Here is a 15,601-nt window from a genome sequence, read left to right as displayed (position 1 = left end):
ACGAACTTGCAGGAGTGACTTATAATTAGATCAGTGGAATTTTTGCAATGGTGAAACTGAAACAGGGGATTAACTTCATTTTACGCGGAAAACAGCAGCAGTTCAAGACTACAACTGTACCTAGCTAGTTACTCGATACTCGCTACTCGCTACATGACATATAGTTCAGATAACCTAAAGCCTTGACTGGGTCGCCATCGCCTGGAATAGAATCATGTACAACACAAGGACATCCATGAGGCGGAATGTCATGAAGATTGTCATTGCGGCCCGTGGGTCCCACCAAGCGCTATAACACTAGCACCCGCTCCCTCTAGGTTGCAGTGTCACCTACCAAGCCCCTCAGCTAGCCCGCCGTACCTCATCCTCATCCTTGTATTCATGTGTGGTGGGTGACAAGGGCAATAGCAGAAATTCCCCAACCCAATAAGGAATTTTTGAAGAGTTTTACTTAAATGTTCGGTAAATTACTTCATTGCAATGGTTGGAACAATTTTATACATGTTTGAATTTCGTATATCACAAGGAATCTCCTTCCTTCACACATAGTGATATTGTGGATAAATCATTTGAGCAAAACCAAATAATTAACAAGAAAAACTAAATACAAAAAATTCGCATATGATTTCATGGTCATATTCTACTAGCCCTCTCGAGAAGATTATTCACTGCTATAAAAAACGCATCCTGAAATTTACTGAACTCGGAGCTTGGATCGCCGTACACCAGTCCAGGCATCAGCTTGTACACAATGTAGCTCCTCATGTCCTCTCGTTCTTGCCTGGAGATCTTCATGAGCCGCTCCATCACATTCACTCTCGATTTCCTCACCTCGTTGTGGTCTATGAACACTGAGTACTTCTCCGGTTCCTCAGGCAAGTGCCAGGGGTACTGGTAATAGGCTGTGAATGGGTCGAATAGGACCGGGATGCATCCTGACACGAGGGAATCGAACAGTGACTTCCTTGTCGGACTGTCACCCTGAGGCTGAAGGCAGAACTCCGATTCCATGAAAGTCTCGATTACTGTCTCCGGCATGTCGCACTTCTCTGACCGGCAATCTAGGTACCGACACTTGCCTTCTCCTGCCTCCATGCATTGCCTAATGAGCACTGAACGGATGTTCTCGGGCGCACCTGGCCTGGCGGCACCTGCAAAGCTGATTAGGCTCCGGCGGGGGGACTGAATTATCTTCTGTTGCCAGGCAATGATGTCGCTGTCCGATTGCGGGTGGAAGCTCGTCGGGTGTGGGATCCCAATGTCGTTCACATGCCAGGGCTGCCGCTCGATCAGGAGCTTCACTGGGTTCTGCATCTGAGGGAGCTCCAGGAATTTAGTCCCCCAAGTGGAGTCGCTATTCCTCCTGAAATCCCATGAGATCTTGCCTAGTACAAAGACATGGTCCTTTCCGGAATTTTTCGTCCACAGTTTCTGCTGCTCGAGCCACTTTATCAGCTCCAGAGACAGGCTGTCTTTTAGTTCAGTGGAGACATTCTTGAAATGCCATCTCAGGATATCTAGTCCTCCATAGAAGGGAACATAGAAGAGCTTGGCTTCATTCTCATTGTAAACCCTGCAAGCAACGGATGCCGTTTACACCGCTGGGTGAGATTGGCGGCATAATGTATAAAACAAGTTAATGGAAGACGTGGATTGAATTATTGAACAAGTTGAATCGTTTCCTGTCTTTCAGTGCAATCGTATATGCGGCTCAGAATTATATTATCATTTCAGAGCTTGTAAGCGCTACCTGCAAGGATGCTTTAGGATCCTGGAATGGAAGATTGGCTCCAGTGAATACTGGTGCGTTCCATACCAATGGTCTCCGAGCTTTGGGATCGGCTCTCCCATGGCATTGTTCTCGAAATACTTGCAGAAATCAATCCAGGGAACTATGTCACTGCATTGACCGATGAGGTCCTTGTTGAACTTTGACGGCAAATCATAGACATAAATCCCCTTCCCGTCACACTTCATATTATTCCCAGAATGTGATGAAACCCACGATCTATGCACATCCAGCTGCTCCTTAACGGCCTTCATGGCATCTGCAGTGTCCTCCTCCGGCTCCTTTTCAACACTGGTCTTAATAATCGGGACCGGAACGGGGACTGGGTTTTCTGGAACAACACTAGAGACTGCTTTCGAGCTATTGCGGTCAATGCTCGGGATTCCAGAGAAGGTCAAAACCGGGAGTGAACTTTCCCGAGCAGCACCAGCAGTCTCCTTCGTAATATCTTCATCATTGCTCAAGACTCTGGAGATGTTCCTGAAAACTGGAACTTCCGGGAGCTCGAAGCTGGGCTGAGACTGGGCGCCAGCGGAGAGGCAGTAGAGGTTGTTAAGCTTCCGGGACGAGACGCAGACATGGACGATCTTCCCGGAAATGATGGTGGTCGAGGAGGACCAGAGGAAGAGGAGGAAGAGGAGGAGGACAGCAACAGGAATCCTGTACAGGACTTTGCAGAGAACGCTGCAGAGATAGCAATAGTCCCGTCCCGGTCTCTCCACGACATCTTCAGCAGCTGCTTTGCTGCTGGAAGAAGACCTTTTCTTGGACAATGAAACAGCCATGTCCGAGTCTCTTCGGTGCTGGTGCCTCCACTGCTGCTCTGCTCCATGGTTTTTCTAGTAGCTTCTCCTGTGATCGGTTGTGTACTTGGATGCACGTTCCCTAAGTCTCAGCAGCTTCAGAAGAGGAGAAAGGTCTGCATGCACGTCAAAATGTCTGCTGTTGAACACGACATTTTTTTTTTATAGAGATAATGAGATCTGATATGTGATTTGTTTTCTTTAATTTATATCCTTGTTAATTTTTTTGGACAAGTTCACGAGATATTTTTAGTTTATCGCTGATTCTGTTCATCCTATAATGTTCAACTTTACAACTGTGCATAAAATTGTCAACTCTTAGCTTAGGAAAGACTTATATTCCATGAACTTCCAGGTTTGAATTTCAGGAATTATTTAAGTCCATGTTGGTTCCTAGGAGACTTCAATATATACGTAGACTAGTCGTGAAGCCCGTGCATTATATGAGATAGTACACCAATCTAAAAAGTAATTATAATTAAAAATTATAAAGAAAAATTCATTTGAGAGTCAAAAGTGAAACAAAAATAATAAAATAAACAAATAACATTCATGTTTAGTGGTAGATGAGCTTACTTCTGAGAGCTTGCGTATATGGATAGCCGTTGGAGAGATGACACTCACGTCACCAATTTTGAGAAAGAATGTGAGGAAAAAAAAGGCAAACATTAGATAAAAATGAAAAATTACAATAAAAATAAGAGAAAAAAATCAAAGTATAAATTTAATTTACTCACTTGCATTTAGGGATAGACATACATTTCAAGAGCTCGTGTCTAGTTGTAGTGTATTGTTTGAGAGCTGAATATGCCCATGTGCATGTGTATGATAATTCCTATTTATAACTATCAAATAAAATCTAGATAAAATATAATTTGATTTGTGTTTCTTTTTTGGTGAACAAATTTAATTTTTTTTAAAGAAAATATAGTTCATACATATCTATAAAATATTACCTAATCTATTTTTTAAAAATAAATAACTATAAAAACGTACAATTTATAGATATTTTTTCTTCCTGTATATATTGAAGGTTATCCACGTAACCATATATTAATATATTTATATTATGTATACATATATATACTAATATACACTAATTTTCATGTTAATATTGATGTGATGAAATATTTATTTTAATTTTAAAAAATTCAAGTTTATTAAGTAATATCTATACATATAAATAAAATCTTATAATTTATTTTCAATGCATTATGTTATATAAATTATAAAAATTAAAGAAATAAAGAAATAGAATTTTATGATGAGATATCTTTAAAAAATACTTTTGTTAAAAATAATTCCAAAAATATAAATAAATAAATAACAATCTAGAAAATTCATTTCATGAAATATATACTAATATATACTTATTAAATTCCACTAAAAAACCGAGCGTTTTAAGATCATTTATTAATATACTTATATTATGTATGACTATATACTTTTTTTGATGTTACAATTTATGTGATGAAATAATAATTTTTATTTTAAAAATCCAAGATTATTACATAATATCTATACATATTATAAAATCTTCTCATTTACTTCAAATACATTATGTTATATATATTATAAATATTAACGAAATTAAGAAAATAAATTTTATGATGAGATAACTTTAATATTAAGAATTCAAGATTATTAAATAATATCTACATTGAAAAAATAACATCATATATTCCAAGCTTTACATATTATTTTATTTTTATTCCAACGTCTTTTTTTCCTTAAGGTATCTAATGTCAATGGTTTGGTGTCTAATCTATCATGCAATAAATGCTCTATCCATTTTTTATGGAAAAACTAACGTAACGCGTTAATTGCTTAATAAAATTGACGTAGAGAGTGTGTGGGTCCCGATACAAGGGAAAAATAATACTATGTATCCCAACATTTTAATATTTTCTCAATTTTATCCGATCTTTTTTTTTCTCAATTTTATCCTAATCTTTTCATAATTTCTCAAATTTATCCCAACTGGTTGGGATAATATTGAGAAAACAGTAAAATATTAGGATAAAACTGAGAAACTATAAAAATGTTAGGATAAAATTGAGAAAGCATCAAAAGATTAGAATAAAATTGAGAAATAACAAAAAGGTTGGGATGCGTAGTGTAATTCTTCCCTTATATCGGACCCACATACTCTCCATGTCAGCATTTCCGTAAAAAATAGACAGAATTTTTACGACGGGATAGATTTGAAACCAAACCGTTAACGTTAGGATAGCTTATGAAAAAAATCAACGTTTGGATAAAACTAAGACAACAGGTAAATATTATGATATATGGTGCAGTTTTTCCTATATTATAAAATCCTCTCATTTATTTAAAATACATTATGTTATATATATTATAAAAATTAATGACATCAAGAAATCGAATTTTATGATGAGATATTTTTAAAAAATAAAAAAAATAAAACCTAGAAAATTCTAAGTGCAATAGGAGATCACCTAGTATTCAAAGATTTTATGATATTTTCGGTGTTTTTAAAATGGAATATTATATTCTAAAATAATTTCAAAAGATTTTATTGTTAATTTCATAATAAAAGATATTTTAAAATTTTTAAAATTCAAAAAACTGAGAAAATTTCATTAAAAAACGAAGCGTTTTAAGGTAATCTGACCAAACCCACCTCGTATGTTGCTTTCATATATACTATACGTATACCCGCACTACGTGCAGGGTTGTTAGAAAAATTCTAAAAGAAAAGTGACATAGAGAGAAATGGGTGAGAGTGAAGAGAAAATATAAAATTTTTGAAAAGGAAAAGTGACTTAGAGGAAAAGAGATAAGAGTGGAGAGAGAAAAGAGAGGAAAGAAGAGAGAGATGAGGGAGAGAAAAAATAGAGATTTGAAATGTAAATGGGTAGTTTTTAAGTCATTTTATTACTTTAACTCTATATGAATGGCTCTTATTAATTTGAATATATCTATTGTAGGTAAAATGGGAAAGATAAATTTAGACAAAACTTTCCTTCTCCTTTTTGAGTATTAGATAGATTAATTGATAATCCCAATATAAAATTACAGAAATCTGGAGAACATCGTAAAATGTTACAATATGTTCGTATATTCGCGATTAAGCTTTTATTTGCCTTTTTATTAGCAGTATTCTAAAATTATAAATATTAATATTTTATAAGATCAAAATAGATTGTATTTATGCACCCACTATGTTTTGAGTCCTAAATTCGCCTCTAATTATATATATATACTAGTGTGTCGAACAACATAGAATGTGATTTCTTTTTCTATTTTTATTATAAAATTATGTATTATAAATGCAAAAACAAAAAATAGACCAGTCTAATAAAGACCTTATGTATTAAAAAATAAAAAGTTCGTATTGTAAAGAAGCTCAAAACTCGAGAGATAAATGATCCATTTAATAATTTTATGGGTAAATTGTACTGGTGATCAAAAAGTTTTACAAATGTTTTAATATAGTACAAAAAGTTTTTTTTGTTATTTGATGGTACAAAATGTTCGAAGTTGTTTCAGTATAGTACAAACCATCATCTCGCCATTGATGCTGTCAAGCCGTCCTTTACAAGATCTGTAAAATTTGCACTATCATGTAACTTACGTAAAACATTTTGTACTATTAAGTTACAACTTTAAAACATTTTGCACTATCATGTAACATTCCACAAAAACCGATTTTGCACCATCAGTGTCGATTTGACGATATCAATTGCAAGATGACGGTTCGTACTATACTAAAACAACTTTGAAACATTTTGTACCATCAAGTGGAAAAAAAAACTTTTTGTATCATATTGAAACATTTGTAAAACTTTTTGGACCACCATTGCAATTTTTCCTAAATTTATATATATATATATATATCTCTTAAAGATTCTAAAAATAAAATTTTAAGAATTCTTTTTCTAAAGAAAGCTAAAAAAATCGAAAAGATAACGAATTGTCTCATAAATCTATATCTATATATAAATTAAAATAATTAAAAATATTTGTTGTTTTAAAAATATTCAAGAGATCAAAAAAATTCCTTTTAGCGTTACACAAGTATGAAAACTTATGATACTAATATATAGTTCCATAAATGTATGATATCATGCCAAAGATTAACAAAAAAGGATAAAAAAAAAACTCATCAAAAGGCATATCTAGTCAAACCTTTAAAGAAACAATAAACCTGGATAATACGGTGCTAACCTTGAAGTTGAGATGATCCAATAATATAAACTATATATAATAAAAATATAGAAGAGATTATCTTAAGATATTTAAATCACCATAACCAATTTGAAAAATAGAATGTGAGATAAAAAAAAACCAAAAATTTAAGAACAATGATTCTTCTCGGAAGTTGGTTTATCTTTATAAAATTCTTCAACATAGTAAAGATAAGAGAAATTCCACTAATCAATTTCATAGCTAGTAACCGAAAAAATTCCATCTGATTACTGAACCCACCTAAAAAGAATGATGCAGCGAATTCTCATATTCTTGGCCGCTTGCTTGTTCCTTAGTTGAAAAGAGTTTCATAAACCCATAGGAATGAAAGAAAAAAACAAATTCAAAGCATAACATTGCATATGGGAAAGAATTTCAAGTGAAACAATAACAGAGTAAACTCACATTTAGTAATAGACGCACTTTTTGAGAGCATACTTATAACAATAGTGCTCTTTAAAAATTGAATAAGCATTGTTTATTTATGTGGGTTATATTCTTATTTATAACATATCATACAAAATCTAAAAAGTATATTCTGATTTGTATTATGAGAGTTTTGTATATATTCTTATTCACGTATATTAGACAATTTTTGGAGGTTTCTATTACAGATTGTATATTAGGAACTTGTATATACCGTCATAGATATTAGGATTATGACATTAATTAGTTTCCCCTTTTGTAAGACTACACAGTCTATAAACTGTATCGAACGATTCAATGAATATTAAGTCGGATTCTTCCAATTATTCACATGGTATCAGAACCTATGTTACATGTATGCGTGCCTATGTGCGTGTGCACACCCACACCACGCCAGGCCCAGTATGTCGACTGCAGCCAAAAGTGCACCTCGTGTTAGTGTCCCCCTCGCCCGAGCACGGAAGATGAGCCCGGCTCGAGATCAATTGTTGAGGGCGAGTGTTTAAGGGCACGTGACAACGTATATGCAGAAATAGACTGCACGTTGCACGTGAGAGCGGGTGTTGAGGAGTAAAATGGAATAAATCTCACATCGAAAAAGAAAAAGGAAAATACATGGGTTAATATATGGCTTGAGTATTACCACTTATCAGCTTAAGTTTTTAAGTGGAAATGAATACAATCCCGTATAAGCCCAATGAAAATTTTAATAGTTTTTTTCTTTCTTCGGATTCTTCCCGTGATTGTCCTTGGGTTTGGTCCTATATAAGTACACATATCCTCATCAATGAAGTTAAATTATTCCACAAAATCTAATTATTTGATTTAGAGATCGAAAAATTAATAAACGATTCCACAAAATTTATATTTATATATTTTAAATATTTTAAAAATATTTTTATTAAAAAAGCTCAGAAAATTAAGAAAAACCTATTTGAAAACGAAACATTTTAAGGCCATCTGACGGAGACCACCATATAATATATGCATTATTTGCCTTGCAGACTTGTGAATGTTATATAAGATTGTATGGGAAAATCTAAAATGCTTGTCACAACAGCAGATGGAATAATTAAATCATTACTCATCATCAAATAATTAAAGCTAGTGAAAGTTTACAATAATGAAACTGAAACAGGGGACTGACTTTATTGGCCCAAAGACAGCCGCAGCTCAAGACTACCAACGGCTCGCTTCGCTACACTATCGTAATTCAGATAAAACACGTTGGATTTACAGGATACTGTCGGTTCTGGCCGGCAGGCGGCGGAAGAAGTTGATAGGCGCAGAGGGAAGACGGTGTCGGAACCTCGGATGCCTCATCATGTAAAACCCTGACAGGGCTGCGATCATCTGGAATGGCGTTACGTACAGCACGAGCGCTGCCACAAGGCAGAATGTCACAAAAATTGCCGTGGCACGTGGGTCCCGCCAACTCAGCAGCGCCTGCATCCGCTCCCCCTGGGTTGCCACATCACCTACCACGGTCTGTATCCGGCCTGCCACACTCCTCAGCCTGTCGTATCTCATCCTCACCAGGTCGGGGCTCTTGCTGGTTGGGAATGTATCGAACTCCTCGTCCAGCTCATCAGGGTGGACCCCTTCAGCCTGGGAGATCCTCGTGTTCATGTGTGGCGGGTAACGTGGACGGTAGCGGAAATTCCACACCCCAATAAGGAACATGTAGAGGAACACAGTCGGGAGTATCAGCTCTGGGAAGCAGACGAGCATCAGGAAGAGGATGTGAACGAGGACAGTTGTGATTGGATTCCTCCACATACAGACATCACCGAACCATTTCCCGACCGCAAATAGACCCGATAAAACTGACATGAGGCGGAAGAAGTTTGCCTTGCTCTTCCGCATGCTCCAAAGGTGGGAGTCCGCATCTGACATGTACTCAACCACCTCCCTCCGTAGCGGTGGCTCAGCACGCCCGAGCCGAGCTGCCACGATCGTTACTGCCTGGTGACGGAGCATGTCGAGCTGCATCACATTGAAGGGGCGAACATAATGCATCTTTGGCAGCAATGGCCGTGAGTAGATGTAGAGCATGTTCATGAAGGAAGTGCAGGAGAAACGAATAGCCAGGTGGAGCTCTCCCATCTTCTTTACTCCAGTGGGATGCAGGACAAGCAATGGATAGGAGTGCGTGTAGACACGGCCCGTCTCAAGGGTTGATATTCGGATCCTCACCTGGATGTGGTAAGATCAGATATCAAGGAAGAATTATCGATGCATCCGTATATCTTTCAATTACCATAACATAGATCGTTCTTTTTCTAACTAGGTGCATGTATTTAATAGACTTGTCACCAAAATAGATTTCGACGACCATACAGGGGTACGAGGCACAGACCCTGGTGGTTTTTGTAACTGGTGATTCATTTGGGATGATAGAATGGAAACGGACTATTTAATCTTATGTTCCACTCCTAAACAAGTCTTTCATTCACATTCCTCAAGAATGTCTATTCTGATTCTCTTGAGTTCATGGTTCTCAATCATTACCTTCCCGATCTTCAAATCTTTGCTCGCATTGGATCCCTTTTCTCCAAGCTGGCTATTGTCGAAGACACCCACAGTCAGCACTGTGGCTGGGTCGAAGACCTCCCAAGTGTACTGTTCATTGAACTTGGGACATAAGTTGTCCACAAGTGTCCTCGTGCGGACCCACTTGTGGCCGTACTTGGCAACACAGTATGTGTCTGAAGTCCCCCTCCCATCTCGGGTCTTCATTGGGTGGAGGCCAGTGGCATTTAGAATCCCGAGTTCCAACACCCCGATCGAGGGCTTCCATAGTTGCCTCGCTGTCGGCCGGAGATCACTGCTGTAGTGTGTAGATTCGTCAAGGACATGGTACCCTCCATCAAGGCAGATCCGGAGATGGATCCTGCTTGAGAACTTCTCCTTCTTCAGCTGGTCCACATCCACCGCCACAGGCTTCTCCAGGTTGAACCACCGGGAGTGGACAACCCGATCATCTGCCCGCTTCTCCACCAAGCTAAGAGGGATGATCACTCTTCCTATGATCTCGTCTTTACCCTGACCCACACGATCCTCTACTGAGAGTATCAAGTGATCTTCAAAAGGTTCTGCAGTGACGAACAAAAGATCCTCATTCCACATCGAGTTCAGTGTACGAGCTGGAACAGTCCTTGTCTTCATAACCTGGTTTAAGAAATATAATCAGAATGACATTTGTAGATGTAGTCTGAGGGATTAAGAACACTTCTCTCCACAAAACAAGATTCCCGGCCAATTCTATTTGCATTGCATTACCTGGTTCCCTATCTGGGCCTTCACATAAACATCAGGAAACCGGTTCTTCTCAGTTGGAACCAGGTCCTGTGCTTCAACGACATTGACCCGGACATACCACAACCTTGGAGCGTGATAAACCTTTGATCTTATCAGAGTGTATGCTGTTGGGGTGCTCTCAACAGGCGTGGCAGCATCAGAATGCCATGCATCAGAGAATGCCTCATCAGCCTGAGTCCCAATCCAAACTGCAAGCATCAACTCCCCCTTGATCTTCTCCCCCTTCTTGTCCTCAAGGCGGCACCATTCTGGTGCCAGGGGACTATCAGGTGGGACCCTGAGTGGAACCTCATTGACATCAAACCTTACAATTCCAACAAAGTCGTCCTTCATGAGATCCTTGTCCTTGACAACAACCTCTAAGACTGAGGCCTGCATCCGTTCCCTCGAGAAGGCAAAGACTTGGTTCCACTCCGGATTCTGCTTCTTCTCAAAGTGCTTCGTTATCCCTTTATAGTTCCCAACCTTAACCTCCACAAAAGGATCGAGACTTCCTGTAACATCCATTGCAGGAAGCTCCTGAGCTTTTACAACCCGAACATAGAGGAAATGCATCTGCTCAACGAGATCATAAGTGCTGGCTTTCTTGTCCGGTCGAATGACCCGACCTCCCACAACTCGTCCACCACCTAGAAATGGGCTTGTCTCCTTCAAAGCATAGTCCACAGGCTGGGCTGATGCGGCAGAGTACATTCGGACCAGCTTTGGAGGGTGTGGGTCCGGCTTCATCTGATCGACCCCAACAATTTTTGGCCCAAGGTCCCTTTCGGGGACATGATCTCTGTGAGGGATTGCTGGCGCAGGAGGAGGACGGTTGGCACTATGGCTATGGTGGTCGGGGTTAGGGAGATGGTGAAACGTGTGCCTGGCCTCAACTTTTTGTTTGAATTGGGCCAAGGCAGGGTCCTTGATCTCAAAGGCAGGAGCCTGGTTAGAGGAGTTGATGTTTGGGTCATCAGTGATGTAGACTTTAAGCCCAAGCTCTCCCCTCACATGAGAGAAAATCGTCCGCTTCTCCAAGGGGTAGTTCAAGACAACAGCATCTGAGTAGGGGACAAAGGAAGTTCCCGTGAGGCTGACCTTCCCAAGGAAGCTGTTTCTGGAGTCGGCGGATCCGACATAAACTTCAAGGGTTAGGTTGTGGAGGTTGGTTGGGTTGGAGATGTTGAAGTAGAAGGTCTCGTTCCAGACAGGATTGAGGTCCTTCTGCTTGACCGTAGTCCGGAACCTTTGACCATCGAAAGAGAGCTCTACGAAGGAACTAGACGAGCCCTGCCCATCCTTGGGCAGGAGATTGTGAGCCCCGACTACCTCAACCCCAAGCTTTAGGTTACTCATCATGAAAGGAGGGAACAATAATATTCACCTGCAAAGCACGAAAACTACTATTTCTATCAGTCAATAAGATCTTCAGGCTCAATCCTTAAACTGCAGCAGGATATACAACACGTTTCAGTAACAGCGAACATAAAAGCACCTAATGCACAGCTCAAGGAGCACTAAAAGAACTCTCAAATATTGATTAAGACTCGTATCCTTTGTTCGATACTAAATAGTCAATAAACTCACCAGAAGATGCAGAGTTTGTGATCTCGAGAGGCTGGTAATGGATCAACAACTCAGCTGATATTCTGATCACCAATTTCCAAACCCCGGAATAAAAAGGATGAAAAGCTTCAGTGCTGCTCCTGAAAGAATGAATAGGAGAAGGAAAGGAATGAGTTCTAGAGATCAAAGGTCAGTTCCATACTTCCATGAATTAAGCTAATAAACAAGCATGAGCCGACCAACACAGCTTCCAAAACTAAAGAAATTTACAGTTACTAAATGAGGATTTAAAAAACGGATCACCCCCCGCGAATTCCGCCACATAGTACAGGGACAAGAACATGGAAATCTGCTAACTTACCACATACCGAGGCCGTATAGTCATAGATCACAGAGTTTCGAGCCTTTCCAGAGATTGAAAACAAAGCAAAGTATACAATATTACACGGCAAAAGAGCCCACAAGATCTCTCCTTTTCTAGTTTATTCCAAATAATGCATTATTGGGTCCATGATATCTTCATGATGGGAAATAGTTTAGCAGTTCAAACTGATAAAGAAAGCTCAGAGCTTCAAGTGGTGAAAGTGAAGCCTTAAACTGGTCAACACATTTTAAATAAGATAAGCAAGAAAAGCATAAATGGGTTAATAAAAAATGTATGGGGTTGCACTGAGGTTTAAGCCAGAGATCCTTAAAGCACGGCTAGGACACATGAGCCGAGGACACAAAAGCATAAGCATACTGTAACAGAAAGTGCACTGAGATCTGATGAACATACACGAGATATAGATTAAGAACGACGAGATTATTCTCATCCCCGGGGATATCCCGAGTGAGTGAGCTCGACAAGTCAGAGAAGAAAAAGCTGGCATTTTTAAGGAAACAAAGAGGGAAAATGCAGAGAGAGACAGAGAACCCAGCAATGGCTTGCATGCACTGATGGAGTTCCAGAGATCAAGGTAGTGAACAGCAAGATTAGAACTCACCATTTGCTAGCTGGGTTTCTCAGATTTCAGCCATTAACGCACAGAGAGAGGAGGGGGAGTGAGAGAGTGTTAAGCGAGGGCACGAGGAACGAGGATGGAGATGGGGAAGAAGAATGGAGAGAAGAACAACGCAGGCAGCCATTGAAGTGATGGCTATGTAGAAGACAGAGAGAGAGAGAGAGAGAGAGAGAGAGAGAGAGGTAGGGGGAAGTGGGTAGCTTTTAATATAGGGAGGGAGTGGCAGATGATACAGAAACAGTGCCCCCAGAGAGGAACAGGGTCGCTATCTGGCTTCTGATGAAGGTTCTTTCCCTTGGCTTCTTGAAGTTTCAAATTCCCTCTCTGTTAAACATTACATTTTTGTTAACATAATCAGCAGATGATCATCGACTGTGAAATTGAGAATAACACAGTCAACATGATAAGCCCGAATTGGAATTCTTTACGTAGGATGATATCGACCGGTCTTGTAAATTCCGGGTGTGACATGGATCACATTCGGCTACTTTAGCTAGGCAACAGGGATGAACCGAACAGGTCAAGGAAGACGTTGCTTCCTATAATTTCAATGCAAAGGAAATTTATATATTATTGTTCAATTTTTTTATGAAATTTCTTATTTTAACCCCCTAACTCGTGAAAACTATCATCTGATTCTTATTTTCCCTCTCAAAGAGTTCCCCTAAATTCCAAATCCTGGATCCTTCCCTGCTTGGCAATCTAAGATTGTCATTATTACTAATAAAGTAGTTTGGCGCTTATTCCGTCTAAATAATTCTTGAGATAGAGTCATGTGCATAAAAAGAATATATGGGTTAAAGGGTTTTATGCTATAGTAATTATTGAGGATTTTATTGGGCTTAAGAATATCACCATGTATATAAAAAAATTATAATATTATTGTTACTATGGTATATGACCAAGCTCACTGAATTCAAGGAAAAATGTTGGAGGAAAAAAAAGAAAAAAGAGAGGGGGTTAAAAAAAAAAGAAGGAGAATAGCTTATATTAATGCTTTTTGCTTCGAGCCACGAGCATGCATCTCGCGCCCACTCCCTATTTAGTATTTATGCGGCTCTCACTCACCTAAATGCCTACACGGATCATGCACAAAACGGAACGTAAAATGCGCTTTTCGAATTGACGAATGAAACAGAACCAGTGCATGTACTAGGCAATTGTTAAGTTGCAGGACGGGGATAATGTCCGTTCAAAACGGTTTCTATTGAGTTTTTAGAATGAAATTCGTGTTCAGATAAATTAATAGGTATGTAACTTATAATGAAACTTGCTTATCAGAAAAAACTAGACAAATTCTAGTATGAGATACTAAATAATGTCCCATGGTAGAACACATGCTTTTTACATCCTTTAAGTAATAAGACTTATATTTTGACCCGCAATTTTTTTAATCTCGTTACAATATCATCAGGTCAGTTTCCAAAACAATCAAATATGTTTGATTGATAATGCGTCGCATTTAAAAGCCCACACGTGTTACAATTACTACTCAACCCTTTAACCGCTCTTACCCGTACTACCAGAAACCCAACCCATATTTTTTAACCGAACGGTTTTTCAAGATAACTGATTTAATATAAGGTGATTCATAATTAAATCGGCCGGGATTTTTTGGTTTGATTCGTAAACTCAGTTTAAACATTTAGTTTTTCATTTGAAACACCATTGTCGGCCATGGCTTCCATCATCTCCAGAAAATAGAAAGACGGAATTAGGTTTTCATCGGAGAATTACATCCGAATGAAACAATACATAATCCAATGAATCAAATGAATGAATTTAGTCATCTTATAATTTAGTTTCATGAACGATTTTTGTTTGGCCATGCCCTTACGTGCTAACAACAACCATTGGTGATTGCTTTGTCGTGCAGTTGGACAAAGATCAGAATTCAACGCACACAGCATGACGAGACACGAATTCATTAAACAACAACAAGATTGTGGAAAGGAAACAAGATTGTTGCAATAACTGTTGACATATTTTAACAATGATGAACACTGCCATCAATGGCGGCTTCCGGTAAACAAACGATTGCCTTTTTCTTCAATTGTTCGCAAGAAAAAGGCCGGGGGGGGGGGGGGGGGGATAACTTCCCTAATTTAGCTTCCTTAAAATATGAAATGTTAGTTTTTTATGGGATCACCATCCCTAAAATTATGGGATTAAAAAGTAAAAAAATTTAGGAAAAAAATAAAAGAATATGAAAAACACGATTCATGTAAACTACTCTAATAGAAGTACTCATTGTTTTCCTTTTATCTAGAATTGTTCAAGCATATTGAAGAATTGGTCGAGGCCAATATGAAATCATAAGTTTTTCATCCGGGTCCTACGAATTGCCTAAGCGAATAACATAATTTGCCAAAGCCAATATATAAAGACTCAAACTTAGTTGTTTTTCATCAAGGTCCTAATAACGGCTTAAGCATATTAAAAAAATTAGCCAATGCTAATATATAAATATACGAACTTAGCAGTTTTTCATCAGGGTA

At 38.5% G+C, this 15,601-nt stretch overlaps 2 protein-coding genes across 5 annotated transcripts; both read right to left on the bottom strand.

Annotated features, from left to right (window-relative positions):
• Window positions 1-471: 471 nt before the first annotated feature.
• LOC116192453 (xyloglucan-specific galacturonosyltransferase 1-like) lies at window positions 472-2,574 on the bottom strand. The gene is made up of 2 exons (XM_031521008.1): window positions 1,751-2,574; window positions 472-1,573 (listed from the first exon to the last, which is right to left on the bottom strand). Exons 1-2 carry the CDS (start codon window positions 2,572-2,574, stop codon window positions 634-636), a joined length of 1,764 nt encoding a protein of 587 aa, XP_031376868.1. The 3' UTR covers window positions 472-633.
• Window positions 2,575-8,296: 5,722 nt separating this feature from the next.
• On the bottom strand, window positions 8,297-13,311 carry LOC116193247 (FT-interacting protein 7). 4 transcript variants are annotated; one of them, XM_031522057.1, is made up of 5 exons: window positions 13,086-13,311; window positions 12,121-12,239; window positions 10,513-11,936; window positions 9,742-10,401; window positions 8,297-9,426 (listed from the first exon to the last, which is right to left on the bottom strand). In XM_031522057.1, exons 3-5 carry the CDS (start codon window positions 11,890-11,892, stop codon window positions 8,464-8,466), a joined length of 3,003 nt encoding a protein of 1,000 aa, XP_031377917.1. In that variant the 5' UTR covers window positions 11,893-11,936; window positions 12,121-12,239; window positions 13,086-13,311; the 3' UTR covers window positions 8,297-8,463. The 4 variants fall into 4 exon arrangements, with proteins under 4 accessions (XP_031377917.1, XP_031377916.1, XP_031377915.1 ...); XM_031522056.1 differs by having other exon boundaries at window positions 10,513-11,933; XM_031522055.1 differs by having other exon boundaries at window positions 10,513-11,917.
• Between the last annotated feature and the right edge of the window lie 2,290 nt (window positions 13,312-15,601).

The sequence above is a fragment of the Punica granatum genome, chromosome 1 (genome assembly GCF_007655135.1).
Source record: "Punica granatum isolate Tunisia-2019 chromosome 1, ASM765513v2, whole genome shotgun sequence".
NCBI lineage: Eukaryota > Viridiplantae > Streptophyta > Magnoliopsida > Myrtales > Lythraceae > Punica > Punica granatum.
The sequence above is the reverse complement of the archived record's forward strand: the minus strand, read 5'-3'. Positions and strand labels throughout refer to the sequence as shown.

Excerpts from the sequence above, each read along its gene's own strand:
- LOC116192453 (XM_031521008.1), bottom strand. The coding sequence starts at position 2,574 with ATGGCTGTTTCATTGTCCAAGAAAAGGTCTTCTTCCAGCAGCAAAGCA. Across the intron at positions 1,574-1,750 it reads ATCCTAAAGCATCCTTGCAG|GGTTTACAATGAGAATGAAG; the intron begins GTAGCGCTTACA and ends CGTTGCTTGCAG.
- LOC116193247 (XM_031522057.1), bottom strand. The coding sequence starts at position 11,892 with ATGATGAGTAACCTAAAGCTTGGGGTTGAGGTAGTCGGGGCTCACAAT. Across the intron at positions 10,402-10,512 it reads AGGCCCAGATAGGGAACCAG|GTTATGAAGACAAGGACTGT; the intron begins GTAATGCAATGC and ends TTCTTAAACCAG. Across the intron at positions 9,427-9,741 it reads AAGATTTGAAGATCGGGAAG|GTGAGGATCCGAATATCAAC; the intron begins GTAATGATTGAG and ends TACCACATCCAG.